The sequence below is a fragment of the Scophthalmus maximus genome, chromosome 16, assembly GCF_022379125.1.
Source record: "Scophthalmus maximus strain ysfricsl-2021 chromosome 16, ASM2237912v1, whole genome shotgun sequence".
NCBI classification, from domain to species: Eukaryota; Metazoa; Chordata; class Actinopteri; order Pleuronectiformes; family Scophthalmidae; genus Scophthalmus; species Scophthalmus maximus.
In genome coordinates, this window is record NC_061530.1 from 7,494,901 (window position 1) to 7,520,567 (window position 25,667).

At 45.5% G+C, this 25,667-nt stretch overlaps 2 protein-coding genes across 5 annotated transcripts; one reads left to right on the top strand and one right to left on the bottom strand.

The window, feature by feature from the left end:
* Positions 1 to 335: 335 nt before the first annotated feature.
* LOC118287933 (arf-GAP with dual PH domain-containing protein 1) lies at positions 336 to 22,767 on the bottom strand. 4 transcript variants are annotated; one of them, XM_035613582.2, is made up of 11 exons: positions 22,481 to 22,766; positions 13,837 to 13,964; positions 10,389 to 10,480; positions 9,096 to 9,178; positions 5,334 to 5,455; positions 5,072 to 5,218; positions 3,278 to 3,361; positions 3,001 to 3,063; positions 2,095 to 2,166; positions 1,774 to 2,002; positions 336 to 1,317 (listed from the first exon to the last, which is right to left on the bottom strand). In XM_035613582.2, exons 1-11 carry the CDS (start codon positions 22,569 to 22,571, stop codon positions 1,289 to 1,291), a joined length of 1,140 nt encoding a protein of 379 aa, XP_035469475.1. In that variant the 5' UTR covers positions 22,572 to 22,766; the 3' UTR covers positions 336 to 1,288. The 4 variants fall into 4 exon arrangements, with proteins under 4 accessions (XP_035469475.1, XP_035469476.1, XP_035469477.1 ...); XM_035613583.2 differs by having other exon boundaries at positions 5,343 to 5,455; positions 22,481 to 22,765; XM_035613584.2 differs by lacking the exon at positions 13,837 to 13,964 and having other exon boundaries at positions 22,481 to 22,767.
* An 854-nt stretch (positions 22,768 to 23,621) lies between these two features.
* LOC118287937 (cytochrome c oxidase assembly protein COX19) lies at positions 23,622 to 25,052 on the top strand. Its single transcript, XM_035613591.2, has 3 exons — positions 23,622 to 23,773; positions 24,414 to 24,525; positions 24,684 to 25,052. Exons 1-3 carry the CDS (start codon positions 23,692 to 23,694, stop codon positions 24,775 to 24,777), a joined length of 288 nt encoding a protein of 95 aa, XP_035469484.2. The 5' UTR covers positions 23,622 to 23,691; the 3' UTR covers positions 24,778 to 25,052.
* The last annotated feature ends 615 nt before the right edge of the window (positions 25,053 to 25,667 follow it).

Below are 25,667 nucleotides of genomic sequence, written 5' to 3' on the forward strand. Positions count from 1 at the left end.
GATGCATAGAGAAATACCTCACTTTAAGGGTCTTAGTTTTAAAGCTTTGGCTGTCATGTCTGTCAGTTCTGACAACTCACCTAAGCATTCGCCAACTTCGGCAAGAAACGCAAGGCTAACGTACAGGTTTGTTTTAAATCTGTTTATTGTCCCGTCTGATTTAGCCACATTTCCAAATCTCAGCAGGTTACTCGTTTTATGGTTGTTTCGCACTGTTTTGTGTGTATTTTTGTTGCAGGGTTTTGTGTATTTGGCAAATCTACTTTGGGTACTGAAGACATAGAAGACTGAATTGTCTTCAACGTCGGTTTGAACACAAATCAGACACTTGTCCCTTGATTTCAGACTCATCTGTATTGATGTTAAGATGTTCTTATCATGAAACAAACACTGGGCTCTGGGGATCAACACAGCACGTGTGTCCTTAAAACAAGATGCAAAAAGGTACATACAACAGCTGTAGAAGTGTTATATAAATTACAATCCTGACACATTACAATCTTTTGAAGCAGCAGCAACTGTCTACGATGACTCGGTATGTTCAACAGTACAAATAAATACGAGAACAGCTGTCAGAATGAGGTTTTCAAAGAACCCTGTCTGGGAGCAGATCAGTCACCTCCGGCTACGTTAACAGCGACGGTGTTCACTGAGAGTTGTTGTGTTTTTATGCATATTTGTTGTTAACAGCACTTTGTAGATTCAGGTTGAACAGGGTGTCGGTGCCAGAGGGTTCGACCTCACAGCGTCCTCAACGAACACGTCACGATTCCACACACGCACGGTAAGCCACTGTCATCAAAACTGTACATTCAATAAATTAACAATGCACTGTCTCTGTTAAGCAACCAGTGAAATGACTCTAGATTACATAATTACATTAGATTACAGGTAGAATGCACCGTTCACAAGACGAAATTCGGGGGGGAGGGGGTTGGCATGGTAATGTACAGCACAAGTTCGGCAGGCGCAATAGGGATGACATCACCTACCCTTCCGCCTCAGACCATCAGCGTTTCACCCCACGAGGGGCCACGAGTCCCTTCAGAGTTTAAGTTTTTCCTGCACAAAAATCGACTGGAGTACCACTTTGGCCTCCTTTTCTTTTTCTGTCTCTTCTTATTCTTCATCGACTTTCCCCATCTTGGCCCGTCCCAAAATGCCCGCACGTCCCCCAACCCAACCCCACCTCGTCCCGCCATGGTCTGTGGTCGCACGCAGGGGTTGCCTCTGATCTGACTGAGACTGGATTTTGGATCTTTTTCGGAGTCGTGGCTTCCTGCAGGCTTCAGGGCTTGTGTTTGAAGTGGGCCTCCACTGCACAGACAGACACATGAAATGAGGAAATGCAGCAATGAAGGTCAAAGAATATGAGCAGCAACAATGATGCTTTTGCATTACACAGAGAGAATATATTTGCCCCTTGTGATTTTCCAAACAAGACATTTCAAAAATAATACTAATATGACATTATCACTATTTGTGTAACACATTTAACATTAATAAATAGCATTTACTGTGAATGTGATGGTAGAAGCCATTTATTCCGGGTGGCTTCCCTTCAGTTTATTAGTGACAGAAAAAAAAACGCCTCATTGAATGTAAGTAACTTCTATGTTATCACAGTTACCTTTTTAAATAATAATCTTAAGTAATGTTTGAAACACTGTGTGGTCAGTTAAAACATGTTTTAGCTGTAAGTGGAACGAAAGCACAAAAATTACTTTACTTAAACATTGTGATTAATGACTTAGTCTATTCTATTCCCTGTACCTGCATATTCCTGTGGCCTCATTGGCCGATTGATGACCCTCTGGAAGGCCGCTATCCAATCCCGCTGCTCGGCCTCTGTCTCACAGGCAAACAGGAACTTCCGGTCCGGCGTGACGATGGTGATGCCGTGGTTCCAGCGGCAGCCCTGCGTAGACGGGGGCAGGCCGGACAAGACGGTGTAGCTGTTCTCCTTACTGCCGATGAACACCTCGCCACGGGCATAAGCATCCTGGGAGAGGAGGGCACACAGGGTGAGTAGGTAGGACCTGCGAACGCTCGGTAACCGGTCAGAGCCGAGCAAAAAACCAGCTCTCTTCTTACCAGAGGGTCTTTGAAATACATGAGTCTCCTGTCGTCCATAGTGAACCACCTCTTCTTGAAGCCCTCTGTGTGCTGTGGCAAAGTGGAGGAAACAGCAGAGGGAGTCGGTTCATTGTGACTCGGTACAACAGCCCCGCGGGACGTCAACAGTCTGAAGCTTTGCACTATGGTGCAGCCATTTACACGAGGGGGGAAAATCTTTGTGCCCGACTCAAACGTTTAAAGGTTGTCTTAAAATCATATCCAGCTTTTCGAGAGCTTAAATATACTACACTTAGTATCCACATGGGAAACCTCTCAACAAGCTGAATCTGAGAGGTTGTGGGATTACCAACCAGGCAAACAGGGTCCCCGAAAGCTCCGGGCTTACTCAGTGTGTACCTGTTTGTGCTAATTTGACTACTAACTACCAGCCAACTACCGAAGAAGGAACTCAACTGACATGAGAGCCTTAAGATGACTCGTGCTTTATGGTCTTATCTTGAGGCCCATAGGGACAACACCTACATTATTTTCACTTGGTTTTTTTTCTGTTTACATGTTACATTTTACTGAATTCATTCGTGTTTTGTCAAATTATTACACTGAAAACAAGGGTTTTCCCTGACTTATCTCCTTGCATAGCTTTTTAATTTTTTTTATTCAGCAAAAACATATACTTTTACCCTTTCAGGCTTTAAAAATGACATGATCCTCAGTGGTACTGCTAACAGCTCACTGACAAACAATAACGTGTTGCTGGTAAACAAGGCTTCATTTTACGGGGTTCATAAGGTGAACTGACGCGCAGAAAAAGTCTGGTCAGATTTGTGTGAACATAACAGTGAAACTGGGATGTGATCCATACAACTCATCTTTCAATATTTCAATCTAAAGACCTGGTAGGATCCAGTGAGAGGAACAAACCTTTGGGCCTGTTTTCTCCATAAAGCCTTCCTTCATGAAGTTTCTGGTCAGTTTGGGCACCAGCTGGAAGACGAAAGAGACACAAGAACACGCACAAGATATTAAATAATATTGCTTGTTCTGACATGAGTATAATTATTATTATTATTATTATTAAGCATTGTTTTAAGTGACATACATGATTCCAAAGTGAACCACGGGGAAGTCATTCATCTTACAGGAACAGAATGATTCACTAACAGTAAGACATCTTTGTGATCAAAACGGCCATCCTCACCTCCTCGTCACTCGCTCCGGGAAACGCCACCTGTAGATAGTGGAACCTGGCTGCTCTGATGGCGTTGAACCAGTCGACCATCTCCTGCAAAATAAAATGAATAACCGCCCTCATGTTGCCACACGTCCTGCTGCAATTCACTGTCAATCCAATTCAAATCTCTATTTTATTCAGGACGCAGAAAGAAACGGTCTATAGCACAATACAAAACATAGCAAAAGACAGACAGATACAAGACAAAAACACATACAATAAGAAATGACTACAACAGTCAGAGTTCCACAATACACAAAAAGAGTGTTCAGATATTAGCATACAGACTAAAACGCCAATAGTTCCACAATCTCGAAGTGAACCTAACCGCACTCATTGCAGGGTTCACTAGTGTTGCAATTATGCTGTTGAATGACTCACAGTCACAGTCCAAGTATGTATTTTGGGTTGTGGGTGAAGAATGTAGACTCTCTCTGATGTCAGCGATGGCAACTTTTTTCGACGCAGTAAGGCGTCGTCAAGGGCGACGGTGCTGTGCGGATGCTGCAGCCCCGTCGATAACTCCACCAGGGAAAGAGAGTGACGGTGACACTGAATGAACCCGATGAACTCTTCCAATCGCAGCCTTCTGCCAGCAGAGGGCGCGGCGCCTCCTCTACCTCCCTCTGACTCTCCTTTCACTCCCCTGCATGCACATTAACATCCGTCTTTTCTTCTCTCTCATCTCGTTTTCAATTACATATGCACCCCATCCCAACCCCCGGCCCTAACCACCAACCCCACCCTGAAGCCCCTCCACCTCTGCCTCTGTCTCTCTCTACTTTACTCACACAGTAAATCCCGGAGATGTAAACGTAGTGTGAAACAATGATTTGTGTACTCGTCACCTTAAAACCCCTCAGTGAGAGACATGGTGCGCGCGCGCACACACACACACACACACACACACACACACACACACAGAGTGGTGTTAAGAGGGTTGAGGTTTAACGATGTTCTCGTTGCAGTCCTTAAATTCCAGAGAAAGCGAACGATTTGTAATATTTCTTAGGAAGGTTCCTGGAAAGGATCAAGTCATTTGGTGCAACTCATTGCTCATAAATTACCCCAAACAGTTGGTGGTGTAATCTTGAATAACGGCTAGCAGAATCGACACCACTCTGCACTTATGATATCAATTCCTTCTTCTTTCTTAAAAAAACGCGAATAAATGAGTGGATTCTTTCCGTTAGTCGCACAGAACATCCGTCTCCATTTACCATCATTAGCGGCAAATAACACGGTTCTCTCCGCAACACTACCTCGAACAAATTCTACAACCCTTACCATAACGCACCGTCACATATTTCATAAATCTGTACACCCGTCGAATCCCTAAACCACTGTTTAACTGTGGATGTAAAGCTAAAACATACAGTCGGACGCTTCCTACACTATTCACACATGTACTGTAACAGTTTGACCTCATCGTCTTCGTCTCGGAGCCGATACGACACACAAAACGTGCCACTGTCCAAATACTTTGTGACTGCACTGTAGCTACTCACGCCACCGGTTCCATGTTAGGAAAAAGCCAAAAGGAGATTAAATATTAAGAGACATTTCTAACTCTGAGTGCATTTAGTAAAAGAGACAGCATGCATATTAGACTACTAACGCTGTATTTCTGTCATCTGAGACTTGGTATGGGGCCTAGTGGAAGCAAAACAAATGAGGAAGAAGGGTGTACGATCATTGTACCGAAGTGTGTGTGTGTGTGTGTGTGTGTGTGTGAGGGTAAACGACAGTGTGAGAGTGTACCTTAGCATCACTGTGGTAGACAAAGATGTTCCTTGTGCTGTTGTCTTTCAGGTAGGTGATCTGCAGGCCGCACGGGTTGCCGATCTTGGCCGGCTGGAAGGTGGCATTGAGGGTCTCGATTTTCATCACCGCCTTGGGATCCCTGGCCTAGAATGGAGGCAGACACAAGTGACAAATAGCACATTGCAAGAAAGAATTTCTTGGCTTTTTGCCTAAATGAAATTTTGCCAACGTAAACAGAACTTCAAGTCGGCTGCATCACCGTGCATACATCCTGCTTGTTGAAGTATTTCAGCGCCCCCTCCCGCTCCGACAGGATGAACTTTCGGCTGAGAAACTGACCGTTGTCTCTTCCTCGTTTCCATAGAAACCCCTCTCGGTACCCTGGGCAGAGAGTGGGGGGGGGGGGAAAAAAACCTGCCGTTGGGAAGATGGTTTCAAAAGCCCATCAGAGAGGACGAGGTAAAACGTAAGACACATTTCTAACAGCGAGATGATGCGCCTGCTTGGTGTGAAATGAAACCCTAGTTAAACAATAAATTCGAGTCTCATCGGGAAGATGGGGTCGAGAGTGTGAGAGGGAGAAATCGCAGCACAACAGCCAAGACACAAACAAGACAATAGGGGGAACGTGGCAGGCAGTGCAGCATGAGGCAGCACATCGAGAAAGATTTTATTGTCCCCCAACCGAAGAACATCCTTTTCCATGTTAATGATACGCTGTTCCATTTATAACACTCGGCCTGCGTCTCTTTCTTTCCTCTTCTATTTCTGTCTCGTTTTCTTTCTCATCTGGATCTCTTTCTGTTGCTCGATGCACATCGGCGATCGGGTGGCATCCCGAAGAAGTGACTCATTTACATTCTAGCGCATGAGGCTTGACGCTGAGTGTTTTGTGAGCGCTCAAAGTCGAATACACCGAAGATGTGGCCTGGAATCTTATGTAGGAGTGCAAAAGTAAAAGACAGAGACGGGAAGAATCCTCTCATGTATGTATCAGAGGACGAGATTATTTCTTGTAAGAGGGTCTATATCTGCATTTTTTATATCAAAAGACGCAGGAAGGTTTTAAGATTTCAGCGGAGGTGGAAGGCATTTGGTTTGTGTGCTCAAAGTGTTGAAAAAATCAACAGCAACATTTTCTTTTTTAACAGAAACAACGGAATTCACGGTCAATAGTTTTCTTGCAGACGATCACTTCAGGTGAAAGTAGTTGCACTTAAAACAGCTCGCTGCAAGGTCTGCGCACGCATACGCACGCACACGCACACACACGCACACACACGCACACACTCCCTGTAACGGACAGTTCAACATTCACTCTGACGTCCCACCAACACTGTGAACAAGTGCAACACGATGAATGTCTTCCGGGAGAACACGTAGCAGTGAGTAGAATGAGAGAACCAGGGAAAACAATGGGCAAAATTATTCTGCACATAATAGAAGATGATGAAATGCTGCGCGGAGCTGAGAGGTGGAAGTAATTCTCTGTGGGTGTGTCTCCACGTCTCACGACTCCTTTATCGATCATGGTGTGTGCAGCGTGCAGACTATTCATATTCACGTTCTCATGTTGACCCACAGATTCCTTGCTTTACCGGCTCTCCTTTCCATTCACTGCCATAGATGACCTTTCTGTCGTTTTGTCCTCAGCAGTCCATCTTGTGTGTGTGCGCACAAATGCACTTTGTGGCTGTGACTTTCTGACATGAAACATTCCCCTACAGCGGCATTACCTCATCGATCAATAGCCCTGCTTGTCCCCGCCCTCGCCTCCTTCCCTCGCACTCTTTTGCCTTCCTCTTATCCTTTGCATTCCGGATCAATGTTCACACTGACCACTGTGGAGGCCAGGTCACTGCCAATACTCAGTCTCAGCCCGCCCACACACACACACACACACACACACACACACACACACACACACACACACACACACACACACACACACACACACTGTATGCACATACTGTACGCAGATGTCATGCAACTCACAATGAGTGGTGACGAGAGCATAAATGTACAGACAGATACGACAGAATGACTCATGTCATTACACTCTGTTTGTGTGTGTGTGTGTGTTTCTGTGCATGTGTGTCTGTGTGTCCACTGTAACAATAAACGGTGAGGTCACCGCAAGCCAATCAGCATTCTCCATCTTCAACAAGATGTGAAATGTATACTAGAAGATACACACATTGCTGGACCCAACACACACAAATACACTCGAACAAATACGCCTGACACACACTCACGCTCGCTCACACACACACACACACACACACACACACACACACACACACGCAATTCGATTTTATGTCAGTGACAATCTCATTGCACTGCTTAAATATGCCTGAATGCTTTTAAACGCAAACATGAACACAACCACTTATGAGAGAAAATAAATGTATACAAGTCATCAATGGATGTTTGACGGTAATTGAATTCCTGCTACTGGCGTCCACTGGGACATTTTGGCCCAAGGAGTGTTCAAGGTTCTGCTTATCGAACAACGGAAGCCTGACATGAAAATTAAAACAGATGCTTTTGCCTTATTAAATGGAAAAATGCGAGTGCGCTTGTGCATGCATGAATCTACTGTATTTGTGTTCTTTCAACTGAATACTGCTATGAGGGTGATCATATCGGCTATAAAAAAAAAAAATTCTATGTATGATGAGGAAGTCAGTTGTTTCCCTTTGCAGCTTGAGATATAATAAGACGGTGAGTGTCGCAACAACACTACCTTTATTTGGTGTCTTTCACAGCATGAAACCTAATAATAGTTATGACACCGTATTAATGGGATAATTATAGAAAACTGTGAAATGAAAGCGCTGCCTCGCTCTTGCAAGGGTTGTAGCTCAAAAGTTGCCCACACAATAGTTGAAGTTGCCGGAGTGATGCAAGATGAGACAAAAACGAGAAACTCGAAAAAGGGGGACATTTTGTTGGCCTTGAGGTTTTGCCCTGATTGTTGCAGAGCTGTTTTGTTTTTCACATCGCCGAGTCCAAGTCAATGCGATGCATAATGGCATCATTAAAAATATTCTAGCCGTTCGGCCTTGCTGGGCCTGCTTTGATGCTGCCTAAATATTCTGCCTTCGGAGGTGCAAGTGGAAACCCAGAAGGGTTTGGTTTGCTGGCCAGAGCCATCTTGTTTTGAAAAAACCCACAAGTAAGCATATTGTGGGCCGCTGTGGCTCAGGAGGCAGAGTCGTTCGATCCCAGCTCCCTTGGGCAAGACACTTAACCCTATATTGCCTCTGGTGGCTCTTCCGGCAGTGTATGAATGTGTATGAATGGGTGAATGTGACTTTCCCGTGAAGCGCTTTGAGTGGTCTATATGACTAGAAAATTGCTATTTAAATACAGTCCATTTACCATAGTAAGAGGACATACACCGAACATAATGCTGTTGACTTGAAACTAGCGATTGAGACGAGACACTCCTCAGGAATCCTTCTCTCATGACTTCTTTTTGCAACCAGTGGAGTCGCCCTCTGCTGGTCATTCAAGAGAATAAATGTTGCAGCCACTTCCGCATTGGCTTCACTTCCCACCCGCAGTGACTACACCCATTGCTATGTACAGTCTATGCTGAGGGCTCACCAAGTCAAAAAAAAAAAGTCTGTGAGGATTAGCTTGGCAGGAATTTCAAATTCCAACCAGACATACATATGGGTGTCAAAAGTATATTTCCATCTAAAGGAAGGCGAAATAATTTACCAGAACAGCTTCAAATCTTACAATGCTCTCTCACACAGGAGTAAATAGCGATTGTGTTGCATCACGACAATGTCGCTGTGACTGACTCAAGGGGGCAACAAATGGCCAGATTTCATAGTAATCAGTTCTGAGTGACAATGAAATGCTTTGGCGGGGGAACAAGACACATCACATTTGGACAATGCTCTGTTTAGGGACATTATCCGGTTGGACGTTGTCCGTGCTGGGGAACTGTGACGGGGGTCTTCACAAAGTTTAATGAATCAAACTTTGTGTGTCAGTGTGCACAAACCTGCAGAGTAAGGCTCCTGTTTCTCGATGAACTCGAACTCGTTCCTTTCGTACTTGGCTCGGATCCACTGCTCCCTCAACAGCCTGGAGACGTGATGCAAAACACACAGTTAGCTTTCATGTCACTTCCACACCTGCATGGAGATAATAGGCCAGCAAGCAGGTGAAACATCATCCCCCAATGTCACTTTAGGTTTGTTACTTAACGGTAATTAAGCAGAATAATGAAATAGCTCTTTCACAACACTCACAGATTTTCTTCAGCGTCAGTTGCTTTCTACAGTTTTACACCACGGCGGCATATTAAGGCAGCAATCTCAATTTTAGACATTCTCCCTCTTCAGTGTGCGGAGAAACAAGTGGCAAACGTCTGCACATCACCATGCCAACAGTCTCTCTCTCTCCATCACCACTCCGCTGCCTCTTCCAACCTCCCAGTCTCCCCTTCAGGCTCCACACTGCTTCCATCCTCTCTCTCCCTCTCTCGACGCACATTCTGTATTTTTATTGGCTTCTCTTAGAAAATAAAACTGCCTTTCTTGTTCTGTCTGCACCGAGGGTGTAAAGTGTTTTTTACTCTTGGCAGGTATTTGTTTGAATTGCACCTTCTAGTGACACTGAAACTGTTTAACACTGAACTATCTGGTTCTCAGGGGAGTAGAGTGTGCGAACGCAACCTGGCACCATCATCTTTGCAGCAACGTGTCATTTTCTGTAGAAAAAACTTAAATAATCCACTGGGATTAAAACTGTTGTGTCAGTAAAGGATGAAATAGTCAACAGAGTGGTGTGAATATTGTTTCTACGAATCTATTTGTTGGCCTTTTAAATGCACAAAGGGGAAGAGCAAGACATTTTTTATCCACTTAAAAAAACCCTCCTGTATCCTTCCTGCCCAGCAACAAGCTGCAGGCAGACACAGTAAGCCTTTAGCTAGGGAACATAGTGAAGCATTTAGCAGCTAAAGAGACAAATATTTCCCTCAGGAGTTGGTAGAGACCAAAACAGAGCTCAAATGAAACACCTTTTTGTGATTTATAGAAGAGAAAACATTTAGCAAAACCTAAACGATTAAGTCCCCTTTTTAAAATGAAGGTTTCATTGCCCATTGACACACAAGGTGAATGTGTAGCTGATGCTGGTACCATGAGGGAAGTTCAGATAAGAAGTGACTGACTCAATATGTAATAACCATGGGAAAAGGGGGGGAAGTTGTACAAAGGATAATGTCATATGATATATCTGTTGAATGTATCTGTAACTATATTCATCTGTACCTCTTGTGTGTGCTTACTTGCAATCGGTGTGCGTTGGTCTGTAGTAGAAAGCAGGGACCTTCTGCTCATATTTGGCCCTGGCTGCGTCGTTTCCCATCGCTGCCATTAACTGAAACAGACAGAACAACACAATCTGGTAATCTAAACACTGTCCACAGTCAAATTTGTTATTTTTGTTTGGGGGTTTTTCTAAAGAAAGACATGGCAGCTCATTACACTTCATTGCAAATGTCCAGGCCTCCAGGGTAAATTGGAAGCCCGAGAATTCTTGTAGTGTATAACAGCTGATTTAACCAGTTGCTAAACCAGCCACAGATTTTCAGCATTTTATATTCTGAAAAATGTATATTATGTCAGGTAAAATGATGTATGAATTTTCTATGAGTGGGAATTTTAAGAACTTGTCATGTCAAGATTAAACCTTTAAAACATTGGAACAATAATTACTTTACATTTTCAATAAATCAGAAAGTGTGCAAATTCTGTTAATGCAGAACATTTCTCCTCGTGTCAAAATAAGAGCAGCTGAGGATGTTGTAAAAATCTAAATGAAATCCCATTAGCTAACATTCAGTTACAGCATTAGTTACAGCAGATCAACACAATAGAAGCCGTGACATTTCTAGGAATTACAAAAAAACAAAAAAAACAAAGATACAAATGGTAAAACCTGGGTACGACAGAAAGCATTCTGTTGCCAATAAGACCAATGCTTTTCTATGGGACTAATTGTGAAAATCGCTCCACTGTATCGGGACGCGTCTGCCTCCTGCCTCCGTGTGTTTCATCTCCAGATAATCCCTGAGCCCAATCCAGCTGGCTGAAGACCTCAACGCGCCACTCTCTCCTCCTCCCAGGGGCTCTGGAAGGGATGCCGCGCTGTGTTTTTTTTATTTATTGTGAAGGTCAAAAAGCAGCGGAAAAATAAAACAAAAAACAGAAAACTCTCTTAAAGAAGTCACAGAAATTAGGAGGTGTGACGCAGACATCACAGATGTGATGCACCTGACACCTCAGATGTGCTTCTTTGCGCATTACATCGATATCATCGAAGCAAAACAATCAGGAACTATTTCGGTGCCGTTCAGCGCAACCTCCTCTGCCCGGCAACCAAATTTAATTTGGTTCTCCTCCCATTTATGTAAAGTGCTCACGACTTTAGACTGAATCTCACAAGAGCATAAAATTCAGTCAATAAAATATTATGAAATAAAATGGAACATTGGTGGCAATAACAAATGAGACCACCTGATTTTTCCTCTCATAGAGCTGGGGGCCTCATTTATCAAAAACATGCGTACTCCCACCTACACACAAAAAAACAAGGACAGCGCTCACTTGTTTCACACGTGCACAACTGGATGTCATTTATGGATTGTGTGAATGCCGAGTGATGCAATAAAGGAGAAACCGCACAAAATAGAAACATCTTTTCGAAATAAAGTTTGGGGCTCGTGTTCTCTGTCATTTAGGAATTTGTCTGGGGTTTTTATTATGTATTCAGATTTGATACTGACATTGGCTCCTCGCGTCACTTTGGTAAAGTTGGAACTTATCTCCAAATTGCTCTCCTTCGCCTCATACTGAAGATGATGTTCTCCTATCTGTCTGTCTATGTGTTTTCGGAAAAGACGTCCTCCAGATCAGTTCCAGCGACATGACTTTACGTCAGTCAAAAAACACCAGACCCCTTTGGTGTGAGCGCGGTGGGAAATACACGCAGCGAATCAGCGACGACATTAGTGTGAGTCAACCTGAAGGAGAAAAGATTGTAATATGTTATTAAACTCGCGACAGCCCTATTGGTTTGGCTAATAAAGTGAATATTATTGTGACTGTGTGAAAAAATTGGCTCATTTGACTGCGGATGATTTATCGGAATGGGACTACAACAGCTGCAAAAATTCTGCCATCTCTAAATCAACCCCTTAAACTCCCCCAATATTACTCGATTCGATCCATCGCCTCATCAAATTCTCTGGCTTCCATTTGGTTTTTTTAAATCTCCAAATACCAAACACTCCATTGTATCATTCTCGCATTTTTCTTCGCGCCACCTTCCCACTCTCCTCTGAAGTCAAATCCCCGTTACATCCCAATGATTGTCCTCCCACGTCTCCAACATCCAAGTTGTCCACATGACTCACATCAGCATCGCATCCCCAAAAAGCAAGAGCTCCCCTTTGTCCCCCCCGCGGTGGTGCTTTAACGCTGACATGATACATTCAAAGGACAACTTCACACTTCTCCTCCAGAGCCAGAGATGGTAATCAGCCTCACCTACGCCAAAATATGCATTCCTGTGTTTACAATGTTGCACAGAGCTCCTGTTTCTTGCCGACACATTTCAGCGGGCTTGCAACGCACGGAACAGCTCCGCTTCTTTTTGCACCCAGGAGAAAAAGTGTTAAACAGTCTCACTAATGGAATTATGTTCTACTGATCCGCGTGAGGAACTTCTCTCTCTTTCCTAAAGGGAGGTCAGAGGTCAGGGTCGGCTGGAGATCAATGTTCTCGAGGCTGAATCCATTGACTTCAAAGACTAGAGAAGTCATGAGGTGCTGGCATCACAGCCAGCCAAGGCATTATTACAGTATGTCAGCAAGCAGGGCTGCTTCAGGTTTATAAAATCCATCACTCTATTTCATTAACATGCTTTAGGCTATTCATATATTCATAGTGACATATGAATGGGTGGTTTCCATAGAAACAACAACTATAATGGTTTATAATGAGACGTAACATAATGTATATTAATTTACATTTACATACCAAACATTTGCACAAAATTTGATTTAGTTTAATTTTATGCTCACTGGAGCCAGATTTATGCAGAATTGTAACTCATTAAAATGTAACAGTTCAATATTTTAGGAGACCCACTTCTTTGCTTTCTTGCCCAGAGTCAGATGAGAGGAGCACGCGTCAGCTGAACCGCGCGTATCCGTTGATCCGTGCACGTGCATTTAGCAATCTGTTTGTGATGTGTGCATTTGTGAAACAGTTGTACGCCTGGACAAATGGCTTGGTATTTGTGTGTGTATTTGAACACACATTTGGGACCATTTTGAGTCAAACGTGATGCTCTGAAGTGTGAAAGATTCTGCGTTTTACTCTTGTGTGTGGCATTTTTGTGAGTAAAATTTGCCCACAGAGCTCACAGCCTTTCAAAGAAATGTGGTGGCCCTGATTATGATCAAGTTTCATGATGTTGAACATGCAGTTCACATCAAGTTTGGTGCAGCTAAAAGAGCTTGGTGAATCAGACGAGTGGCGATAAGAACATTTCAATGTATTTGCATTCACATCCATTCAATTGTTAGAGTTTGAAGGTTAACATAATACCAGTCAGATGTCAAATGTCAGCAGTCCACTGAGAGATGGGGGAAGTGTTGTTCACATGTTATCTATACACATTAAGTTGGGCCTGTGCAGTATGGTGTCTGTTTGCCACTGCTGCCCTACCTCCACCTCGCTGGCATCCCACGTCTCCTGGACAGACTTGACCCGGGTGATGTGGGGGATGCTTCGGTGAAGGAGCGAGCAGGCCTGGCAAACGAACACGCCTAAAGTCAGCGACCCCCAGTCCGGCTCTGCAGGTGAGAGAGGAGAGAGAAGGGGGGGGATCAAAAGATACTGAAGGAAATGAATTGATTGGGCAAAGCGCTACAGGAGGATGATAGACAGCGACAAAGTGGAGCGATAAAAGAGGAAGTACGAGAAAAGTCTTCTCATAAATGCGCCGCAACGAGGAGAATGGCAGCTCAAGGTTCAGGCTATAAATACTGAAAGTGCTGTGAGGTAATAGGGGTAAAGTAAATGAAGCAAATATTACGGGGGGAGGGGGGGGGGAGACTCTGGTTGAGTGTGTCCCTGCTCATTAAGGAGAGCAGGACGGCAACCAATGTGTTTTGGGGGAAATCCTGTTCAGCTCACTGACAGGAAACAGAGCGCCCGAGATCTGATCGGAAGTCAGCCGAGATAGTTATTAGGTTAGTTACATCACCAGACTCCTAAATACACTGTGATAACATCATCACACATATGCACACGCACACAAAAGAAAAACAGAGCAAACTCAACATGCTCACACTCACATTTGTATGCACATAGAGTATGTTATACTGTTAAGAGGCTCATTTTAAAGAACACACACTGCTACAGTATGGAATCACTTCAAAACAGACCCTATCCTGCTTATTGCCAATATGAGCATGGGACTAAACACACACTTTGGAGTACAGCTCTGCAACGCAAACAGGCTCGTCAGAGAATGTGTGAAAATAGAGAGGAAGGGGTTCTCGGCAGCGTGACACAGACGCAGCCCCGGTGGTGGGTGTCAGTGCGAATGAAGTCGTCAAAGTCAGAGACACAGTGGGTCAGCGACGGTGACACAGAGAGAGAGAGACATGATGCAGTGACAAGTAAGAGAGAGTCGCGCACAGATGTAGTCGGCAGGTTAGACACGAGGTATGACCAAAGACATTTTTTGGGAGTAAGATGCATTAAACTGGCCAAAATAAATGACATTAAATCCTTGTAGATATCGCGTTTCAATATCCTCCGGCTCCTTCGGATGCAGCTGAGAAATGAGTCCTTCCGTTCCCGGACAGCATCCGAATGGGTGGATCCTTCTAGGGGCCAATGTATCCCTGGATTCATTGCACACCGGTGACAGAGAGCTCAACGTAGTCAAGGATGCAGCAGTCAGGCTGGGACAAGCTGGAGATCCTTCAGAGTCCAGAAGTTGGGTTCAGCATTGGTCGACCGAGTCCTCCAAAGGAGGCGGCCCCTGAGACACAGCTTTTGTTTTTTGTGTGCTAATAAACAGTTGTTGGCATGCTTACACACTGATACCTGCTAGACATCAGCATGTCAGCTCTGTATGTTCAAAGTACAGCTTCCTCCCTGATAGCACAACTGTAGACTGTTGTGGCTAAATAAATTGCAAGCAATTAATTCACTATCAGAACTGTCGCTAATTAATTTTCCTCCGACTGACTTGAGTTATTGCTTGGGCCCGGATGACCGCCAAAAGCCTTTATACTGATATTCACAGTTAATTCTTTTTTTTTTGGATTCCACTTATTGAACATTCCTATCTAATGTACACATATTCACTAAGACTCCCTCTCGATGTGGTCGTTTACGCATTGCGACCGCACGTACCGGGTCACGGCCGAGAGTGAAACCAGGCCTCAAAATGTGCCTCGCAAATGCACGGACACGAGCCACTGAGGGGAACCATGTCCTCGTCAGGCAACGCTCACGAGTCACCACAATCTTCCCTCCATCCCGTGCTCCCATTTCTCACGGGAGCCGTGTGGGTGCGCACGCGTACACACTGAGCGCGTAACACCCGAGGGGGTCGTACGAGAGCTACAGTAGAGAGAGAAGGGTAGACGAGGGCAAAAAAACCATACTATTCTTGCAGTTCTCTGTCCTCCTGAGGCCGGAGAAAGCCACGGAGCCTGACTGGGGATCAGCAGGGGGGGTTGAGAGGTGAGGAAGCCTCGGAGGAGGAAGAGGAGGTAGGAGGGATACAGCAGGAGACATGGACGGGGGAGAGAGGGAGGACGAGTGTGCATGGGTTCTTTATCGCGCAGAGAGATGTGGTGAGCTCACAGGATCTTTAAGGGTGTTTTCGCGACGTCTGCAATAATCTCCCTTTCCATTTGTCTCTTTTAAATACCCACTGGGGATCAAAACCACAGGTTGGTAATATTTCCATGAATGTCAACTCGTCCTTTTAATCACTCGGGAATGTGATCAAGCACAAAGCTCCTGAGATGGAGCTTTGATGCGATAATGTCTCCGATCCCCCCAAAACAAACGCGAGCGCCTCGCACACACACGCACACACACACACACGCGCACGCACACACACGTGTGCACGCACACAGAGACCCCGGTGACACCAAAACGCACAACCAGCCATTCGGCGGTGAGGTCATCGCTGTATGAGTCAGGCCTAACCGAGACGCAGACAGCACTCATGGAGATTACAGTGGCCGCACGACTGACTAACCACACACACACACACGCACGCACACACACACACGCACACACACAGAGGGCTTCCTCCTCTAAATGGACTGTTCGTAGAAGATGTTTCTCCACGGGATTACTGTGAACAACAGACGCACAGTGGTAGCGAACAGGAGGTGGAAAACTCCTGATCCTGTAGTGTGACTGCTGTTCTTTTCTCTCTCTCTCTCTCTCTCTCTCTCTCTCTCGCTCTCTCTCTCTCCTCGGTGCATATGCTGTTTGTTAAAGAGCCTCCATCCCCGAGGAATTGTTTAGGAAAAAAGTTGAAGTTACTGGGCCCGTCGGGTGGACAGACGACGGCGCTGTTGATTCAAGGGGGGGGGGGAGAAAGAAGCGCCTGTGGCGTTACTGCAGGGGCAGATGCAGGATAAATGAATGATGGGGTATTTATACAATAGCGGGCCCTGTGCCCGTGCGCATTTGCAGACACTTTATTCCTGTATCTGCATGAGTTCACTTGTATGCCCGGACATAAACACACATCAGTCTGTCGGTGGCTGTGTCGTGTTTCGAGGTTAATGACTAAACAGCGGGGAGAGCTGAGGTTGTGACCCTCTCATGTCTCAGCGAACCCCCCCCCCAGGCAACAGCAGGCTTTGACTTGTACAGCAGGAGTTACACTGCAGATTCGACTGAGCTTGACCATGGCTCTGCAAAATACAAAAAAAAATCCTTTCATTAGAAGTTCATTTAGGCTTTTCGTTATTTGTAAAAAGGAAGATTCTCAGATGGATTTTTAAATGTATGAAGCATTTCATATCCATGTATTTCCACGAGAAGTGCAAATTCATCCGCATTAAACAAACATTTATACTTATATTATATATTTATACCACCCATCATCTGACTGCACAATATATTGATTGCATATACAAACATGAATCACTATAAATGTCCCAGATTAAACCCAATAATGGATTTTCAGATCATGCTTAAAGAGTCCACATAAAGCATAGGGATTTTATCTATGGCAATGTTCACGCTTAAACAATATATATTCAGAAAATGCCGAAACTACTCTTTTAGAGACTATTTGTGTGGGACAGATTACCGCAATGTTTTTCGAACACATCACCTGCGAACCGATGTATATTCTGTTATCTCATTTCCTCGTTAATTATCTTACAAATCTTACATATGGGGGGTTCCTCTCAAAAGGTGTTCATGTCTGTCGCAGCTATGATCAAGTTGCGTGATTGCGTAGCCCGTTACTGCAAACAGCATGTTTGCCGGCCGAGTGTAATTCCTAAATAATGACTAGAATGTTTCGAATACAATTTTTTCATTCATACCGCACCATCACTGGCTCATCCATGAGCTGCTCGGCTACTTCTGTCACTTGTCACCGACTACTCTTGTCAAGACCATTGGGCCAATACTGTTTGCGCACCTTCCTCCAACACCCCCGAGGTATTATTCAAACCAAGATTTGAGGCGGATGTTTGTGTTTGTTAAAGGGGCGATTTTGTTCACTCATCAGCATCCTCGTTCCTGCTCCTCCTCTCTGCGGTCGAAGGTACAGTTATGGTCACATTATCCTCTCTGAAGGCGTGATAGGTTGCGTCCCCTGCATTGTTTGATTCTCCAAAACGCCCGCAGGAAAAGCTGCTTTCGGACACGAACTTCGGAAAATGTCTGGAAAATCTGGTCCGGACATTTTCCGGAGTTCGCAATTCACATATGAAGAACGCGGCAGGAGGTTGTCCGGAGTCAGACGCCATCACGTAAGCAGGGACATTTCCGGGGAACGTTCGGACGAGGGGTGACGCAAAGGTAGCGCGCGCCCCCACGCACACCCGCCGTGAATCTTCGCGGAGATTTTCCTGCCGAGTTCTCTCATGCACTCACCCTCGGATTTCACAACAGGAAAAAGCGTCGGAAAAAAGGTCTGAACTTCAGTGCACGTCTGACAGCAGCTTGGCAGGGCACAGATTCAGTGGGGATAACCTGAATTTGCAACGGGAAAGGCAAACAAATTGGTTATTTTCTTGGCATGAAATAGTCAGGGTAAAAATGAGCGAGCGGCCATAATAGCCCGAACCTCCTCCTATCTCGTCGGTGTTCCGGTTCTTTTTTTTTTTGCTGCTCAACAAACACCTTCCTCACAGCTCAGAGGTGCTGAGGCTGCTCTCTGGAGGGAATTGCTGGCTTGCGTGTCCTCAGCGAAGGGCAGGGGCCTGCCACGCTGCTGAGCCACAGAGAAAACCCTGCCCAAGGAGCCCCCAGCTCAGCCTCTCATCTGAGCACACCGGCAGAGAGGAGATAGAGGAAAAAGAAGAAGGAAGGGCAGAGGGAGAATGACCAAGCAGAAAGTGCACACGCGGCGTTGCCGCTTTGTGGGTGTTTTCCGAACAAATTACAGCGGCCTGTCCGTCTGGTTAATGGATGTCGTGTCTGTGAAGATCAAACCGGGGCTGAGGGAGGACGTCCGGGTCGCCGCTGCTGATGGGAGAGTCTGTCTTCACCTGCACACTCGCAGACAATAAAGGGATTTCATGGGATGCAATGTGGCAGCTGTGTCGGAGGTCACCGGCTCTCCATTGCTTTTATGACTACACATTTGATCGCTGGTGCACGGCGTTCCGACGGAATTTGCGCCTCAATCGTGTCATCTCGTCAGCTGCAGCGCTGTCTCTTCGTTATCATGTTTGGCTTTTGTGTGTAACTGAATCTCCAGCAGCCACAGTATGAGTACTGCGCTGCATTAAGCCAGCTGAACGGTGCCCGTGTCAGGCCTCCATCCGGACTGAAACAGTGTCCTTCTTGCACCACAACAAAGGTGTTTTTCCAAAACGGGCTCAAGAGTGCATGGATTTTAAAACCACTGGCTTGCTGTCTTAGTGTGTACAAGGAAAACTGAGCTTTTACAAAAAAGTGACGTAAGATAGACAGGTGATGGTCGGGGGGCTGTGTGACAAAAAAAACAAATCAGCTAGATTGCCATTAACCTGTGTTCATGTCAATAAATTTCATATGTTGCAATTTTATTTTTCTGTTTCTGTTGTCAGAAAATATGTCAATGGGAAAAACTAAATTGTGAATTTCGGTTATTTAACATAACAAGGTCTAGGTGACCTTGCAGGGCAAGAGGACACTGAACGGGAGTGGTGGGCTGATGACCTTCTACACCTGCAGCCATGCATCTATTGGACGGTATAGCTGTCGATCAGGCCGTATCCACGCCCCGATGCATACGCCTTCGGTGCTGGTAGTCGAGCCTTGACTGTTAAGAAACCGTCCAAACCGTTTGATAGGGAGACCTTCGTACAAAGAGACAGATATTTACATCTACAATCATTTGCATGTATTTGGTATTACAACTATTATACTGTATTATATAATATAATAATGTAAAATGCTAAAAAAAAAAGACACCCATTACTTGTCTGTCATATATCCGTCTCCACAGTCTCCTCACATCCTCCAGAGTCGCCTTATCTCACACCCACACCAGTGCAATATGTTTGTCTGTTTACTTTGCTGCATTGAGATGATTTGCGGCGACTGGGGCTGTAATCAAACTGTGTGATGTTTTTTGCGAAACAGCCAGCGAGATAAGAGATCCCGTCGCCCGTCTGGGATGGAGCCGCCGCACCGGCATCAATAATTCATGTCTTGACCATTATGTGATATGAATTATGAGCCTGGGAATTCCTGATTTTTGGTAGCGGCTGGGGCGACGGTTTGGTTGAAATGAAAGGAGCTCAGTGAGGAAGGCAGTTGTTGAATTCCAACTAAAGGCACCTCACCAGTTAAGATCTGAATCAGTCATCGTTTGTCCCAGATAACACGGAACATCTGTCCCACCTTTGCTCCACAGAGGCAAAATTTGATGGTGTATTGATTGCAAGTGTAAAAATCTGGTATGTGCGGTCCAATATCACACACTTGGGGCGGCATTGTGCTTTGCTTCCAAACTATGTTGTCCAGATTATAAGATCACACGGGCTGACGACGACACAGCCTGTCACAGATCGCATTCTACTTTGTGGCAGACGAGACACGTGGTGGAGCGCATTACTGCTTCCCACTGGTGTAGTCACGTCATTGACACTTTAGATCTGTGAGGGCTTCGTCTCACGTGCTGTGGGTGAGAGGAACCACTCTGGCTTGCTTGTATTTCTTTAAACCAATCACAATCATCTTGGGCGGCGCTAAGCCCAGGATGCGGTGACGGTGCCCCTGCTACATACAGAGATGTGGTCGAGGCCGTGTTCTTGGGCCACAAGCAGCTAAGACATCCCAACGTGATTGGTTGTTCACTCTTCTTGGTCGTTTTTTAATGGTGGTTGGCAACCAGCGTAACAGGCGCATCGTCGGAACCTTCTGCTCCGGAGTTTTCCCTTTCCTCTGACAGTGGCAGATGTTAAAACGTGGCGTAAAAAGAGAAAGAGGAGCAGTAGATGTAGTTCGTTTGATATTAAATGTAGTGTACAACGACAACGAACCCTTACCCTAACCCTAACCTCAACCCTTACCCTAACCATAACCAAATTAAACTCCACATTTAAAATCACAGAAAATATGTGAGATTGTACATATTCCAGGGGACGTGACAACACGCATGCGCAAGCAGCGGACCAAAGTACGAGCTCGTTCTTATCTGGTTCTTGGTACCGTGTTCTCGGTCGCAGACACACCTGCAAAATAGTATCGACATTGCTGGAACAATTGCTCATGGGGCTGGTTAAGAACTGCTGTTACAATAGTTGTTTCAGTAAAAAGACACAGACATTTGAGAACTATAGGAATACAGGATGCAGGGGAGGAGAATGACTCATGGGATATGTGGCAATTGGCAGGCTTATACCCAGAGTCCATCTACTAGTGAGATATCTACACATCAGCATGGTATAGTCAACATGCGGCATATACTGACCGATACCCATTATTCAATGGGCATCGATCTTTGTGCTGCTTTTACCCAGACAGGACTCGGAGTCTTCAGCCATGCCAACCGCACCGTGAGGCTGTACCAGCTGACACTTCTATCACTAGACCTGCTGCAAAGCATGGCTAAAAATCCATGTCTGGAGTGTTTACAACAGCTTATGTAAAAGCTTTTCTCGACTGGCTATAGGCTGAACTGAACTGTACAAGTTGGTGGTACATAGGGCCACGCTTCAAAGCTGCAACAGACAACATACACACACACATACAACAACAACCCGAGACGTGGGATACACGTCTCTGCTTATTTCTGAATAAGGAAAACACCCTGCGCTCAAGACTAAATCCCTCTTCCAAGGGGCCAAAGACAAAGCTATCTCATTTTTGGGAAAAGCGATGCTGGCCCCAAAAGCTGCTCCGCTACAGCCGGTCCTCAGAGGATCCGTAACCAGGGCCAAGGAACAGGCATCCTGGGCGGGCTCGGCTCCAAGCACTGGGCGTACGGCCCGTACCGGAGCCTCGGTGGCCACTCACTGGTTCATTGCCATTTCAGTGAGGAGAAAGGAAGATTAGGGAGGGAGGGAGGGAGGAAGAGAAGGGACAAAAGGGGGGAATTGGAAGAGGATGGAGAGAAGTAGAGCAGGGAGTATAAAGACAGATATGGTTGAGCTCTCTCTGCGGGAATAACATAACCGAGGTGAAAGCAGTGTCCTGTGTGCTATGTGGATGTATGCGAACAAACATGCAAAGCACAAAAAAAATAATAATATGAATAAACAAACTAACAAACAAACACACCAATAATTACTGTGCAAGCTCTAGGGAGGGTTGCTGACATTGAAGAACATGATGACACCAGACCACAACACCGGCAGCACAAACACACAAACACACACACACACACACACACACACACAGTGAGTGTTTTATGTGTCTATGGCTCAGACGAAGTCCAGAGTCCAGTCTGATTGTCTCAGGCCTCAGTCCACGTGCAAGAATAAAGCTCTCGGGACTCGTCGCGGTTCTGCGGCTTGCCTCGCCTTCCGCCGCCTTTGTGCACAGCAGTGCGCAGCGCCGTGCGCAACGGCGCAGCCTGCGCGCACGGCGCTGCGTGCGGCCAGACGCCCGGAGGGGGCCGCCGCCGTGGTGTCGCGCTGGACCGCCTGCCTACCTGGATTGCCGCAGTCCGCGCACGTCCCGTCCCCCGGCCTCGCCAGCACGTCCTGCAGGAGCCGGTTGTTCCCCTCCGGTTCCAGCGCCATGCCCAGTCGATCCGTCCAGCCTCACCGCGGTGGGAAGACGCCCGAAGCCGAGGACATCCGCTGAGCATCCACGGACAGACGGACTGGCCCGACCACCTGCCGCCACCAACCTGACCTGGAGGAAGAGGAAGAGTCTCTCTCTCTCTCTCTCTCTCTCTCCCTCTCTCTCCCTCTCTCTCTGTGATAGCTCTATTACCTAGTCTCGCTGACTGCATAAGAATCAAGTCTATATGCCCCCCCCCCCCCCCCCCCACCTCCATCCAGTCTCCTATGATAGTGTGACATCCAGCGGTGGATTCAATGAACAAACTTTACTCACGGATTATTCAGCATCTCTCTGTCTCTCTCTCTCTCTCTCTCTCTGTAAAGACACAATACTTACACACCAAGCAAAACAATTGGAAGCTAATTCACAAGATGAAAAACAATATATTATAGTAGATTTGGATTTGGATACAAGGAATAATGGACCGGATACACTCGATGTATCCACTATTGAGACCTTTGATTTTGTTCTTGGCCGTCTGGCAAGTTTTATTGCTGGACAGTCACACATAGGAATCAGGGAATATAAGATTAGAAGGATTACAAAACAATGAAATGGGAAAAAAAACCAAACCATGAAGTTTTGTCTTAATCCATATATGATGTATGGCTGGTTTCTTCATCTGTCCAGTAAAATAATGTCCACCACTGTTTACGTTTGTTACTCGTTTATAAATGTCAAATGTTGATTAGTTAAGATGGGGCCCTGTTAAGGTTCATGATCACTGAGTGTGTTTGTGTTATTATAGTGCCATTTTATAGCGTTTGATGGGATTTAGCATTTCCGTTTATTCCTTATGGCCTCAGAATGATATTTCCATTGATATATTGTCCTAGTGTTTGCTGCATCGCTTCATTTAATTTCACTTTAAAATAGTTAGCAGGATAATTGGTTTAATTGATATGTGCTTATCAGTTCGTCGTGTTCAGTGTAGAACACCGAGTAGGTTTTTCCTTTTTTCGGATCAATCGATTAAATCCACTCCATTAGTAATGTCTTACTGTACAGCGCTACGTCATATTGAGGCGACCGCTTCCCGGATACTAGTAGGGTCAGTGGAAACTCAAATTAAACATGTCCACTGCTATGAACTTCGGCTCCAAGGCTTTCAAACCTCGGGCTCCGGATAAAGGCTCTTTCCCCCTGGATCATCTTGGTGAGTGACGACGCACAATGACACCGGAAGCACCGACGAGCTGGAGGAGAGAGAGAACAGACCACAGAGCTGTTAGACGGGAGCGACAGACTGCAGTCTGCGGAGGCATCTCACGGAGACACATTCATAACCTGTCTCTGTCGGAGATCTCCAGCCCCGCACGGTGCCACCGAGGCTGCGTTTTTACGCGCGGAGCAACGTCTACGTGTGGGTTTGGGGCTGTGTGACACGGACGTTTGGGGCTTAGGAGGAGGAGGTGGGATGTTTTAACTTGTTAAAAAGAAGAAAACTAACTCAACCAGCCTCCTGTTTGTGACCCTCCATGTCCTTCAATACATGCACTTCAGTCCCTTTGGTAACTGCTCAAAATCCTAAGTGTGACCAAAGTCAAACTCACTTTACAACCAGTGTCACAGACGGTGTCTTCTTCATTATATATCAGTGGAACAGTGCTTCAGGCCCCAAGTTCTCACGTCATCATGAACATTGGTCTGAAACAGATCTGGGTGCGTTACATTCAATCCCGACTCGAGACACTGGTACATCACAAGACTCCTCAGAACAGAACATGCCAGCAGTTACAAATACACTGAGTAATATTCCAAAGGTCTTGGAATAATGCGCAACTTTTTTCTTTCAGGGGAGTGTAAAGGCTTCAAGGAGAAGTTCATGAAATGTCTGCGAGACAACAACCACGACAACTCCCTGTGTCGGCTGCAGTCCAAAGACTACCTGGAGTGTCGGATGGACAAGTAAGAGCCGCCGCCCAGAGCGCTGCCTCCTCTGTGCACAGTCCTCCACTCAATCACGTGTAACCCACTGCAGCCATCGCGCTTTCCAGCCCAAAAGTGTCTGTTTTTTAAAAATCGGAGCTGGGTCACATCCTTATTATTCCTTGGTTTTTTTTCAGTCAGCTAATGGCCAAGGAGCCAATGGAGAAACTGGGATTCAGGGACCTGGTGGATGCTCCTCCTGGCCAAGCGGACAAAGACGCTGAACCCTGACCTGAAAGACAACAATGGTGTTTTTCCCGATCTGAACATCTCCATCATTTCGTTGGGGGGGATGAGATGACAACACACACAAAAAAGTGTTTTAAATTTAAAGACCGCTGCGAGTGTGAAGCTGAGAATTATGACTGCAAGAGGGAACTGTGGTTCATATTGTTGCCTGAGTTTGATACATAACTGTGTCAATCACTTGTGTAAATAAGATAAGATGTGTAATATATAGTGATGTTGTTTTGAAATGTCAATAAATCCTTTGTATTTAAACTAAACTGCTGGAGGCTCAACCGTGGTTTGTCCCTTCACTTGTTATGAAGCGTTCGATACCACGTATATGGCGACACCTGCTGGTTAATTGTTGATGTTGCATTTGTATGGAGACCCCCCCCCCTTTTTTCTAGTCTCATCTACCACTCGTAGAACTTTACAGTACAAGTCACATTTATACAGCGCTGCTATTCTCTGCATTTTCTGTCACATTCATGCACTGCTGTATGAATAACTTCCTGAATTGAATGTGACTTAAGAACTAAGGCAGTCAAATATTCTCTATATTACAAAAACTCTTTTCTATTCAGTCTTTGGGTCTTCATGTCAGGTTTCACCTCACCACAGTGAACTTGGTGCTGTTCCATGAACTTTTTGTCAAAGGTGTATTTGGCCTCTCCGCCCCTCACATCAACTCTGGTTCGTCTCCTCGTGATCAGCGTTGCATGAAACTCGCACCACAAAACAAACACAGGCAGCAAATGAGGCTTGTGTTGTGATTGAATACTGTTACTGACATGCATGGATGTTTATTACAATGAGGAAAAAATGTCTCTTGCTCAGTGCAGATGCCTAAGTGGCGTCATGCATGAGGAGGGAAGGACTTTGGGATCAATCAA

Excerpts from the sequence above, each read along its gene's own strand:
- LOC118287933 (XM_035613582.2), bottom strand. The coding sequence starts at position 22,571 with ATGGCGCTGGAACCGGAGGGGAACAACCGGCTCCTGCAGGACGTGCTG. Across the intron at positions 5,219-5,333 it reads ACAAGCAGGATGTATGCACG|GCCAGGGATCCCAAGGCGGT; the intron begins GTGATGCAGCCG and ends CCTCCATTCTAG. Across the intron at positions 2,003-2,094 it reads TGTATTTCAAAGACCCTCTG|GATGCTTATGCCCGTGGCGA; the intron begins GTAAGAAGAGAG and ends CTCCTCTCCCAG.
- LOC118287937 (XM_035613591.2), top strand. The coding sequence starts at position 23,692 with ATGTCCACTGCTATGAACTTCGGCTCCAAGGCTTTCAAACCTCGGGCT. Across the intron at positions 23,774-24,413 it reads TTTCCCCCTGGATCATCTTG|GGGAGTGTAAAGGCTTCAAG; the intron begins GTGAGTGACGAC and ends TTTTTCTTTCAG. Across the intron at positions 24,526-24,683 it reads CTGGAGTGTCGGATGGACAA|TCAGCTAATGGCCAAGGAGC; the intron begins GTAAGAGCCGCC and ends GTTTTTTTTCAG.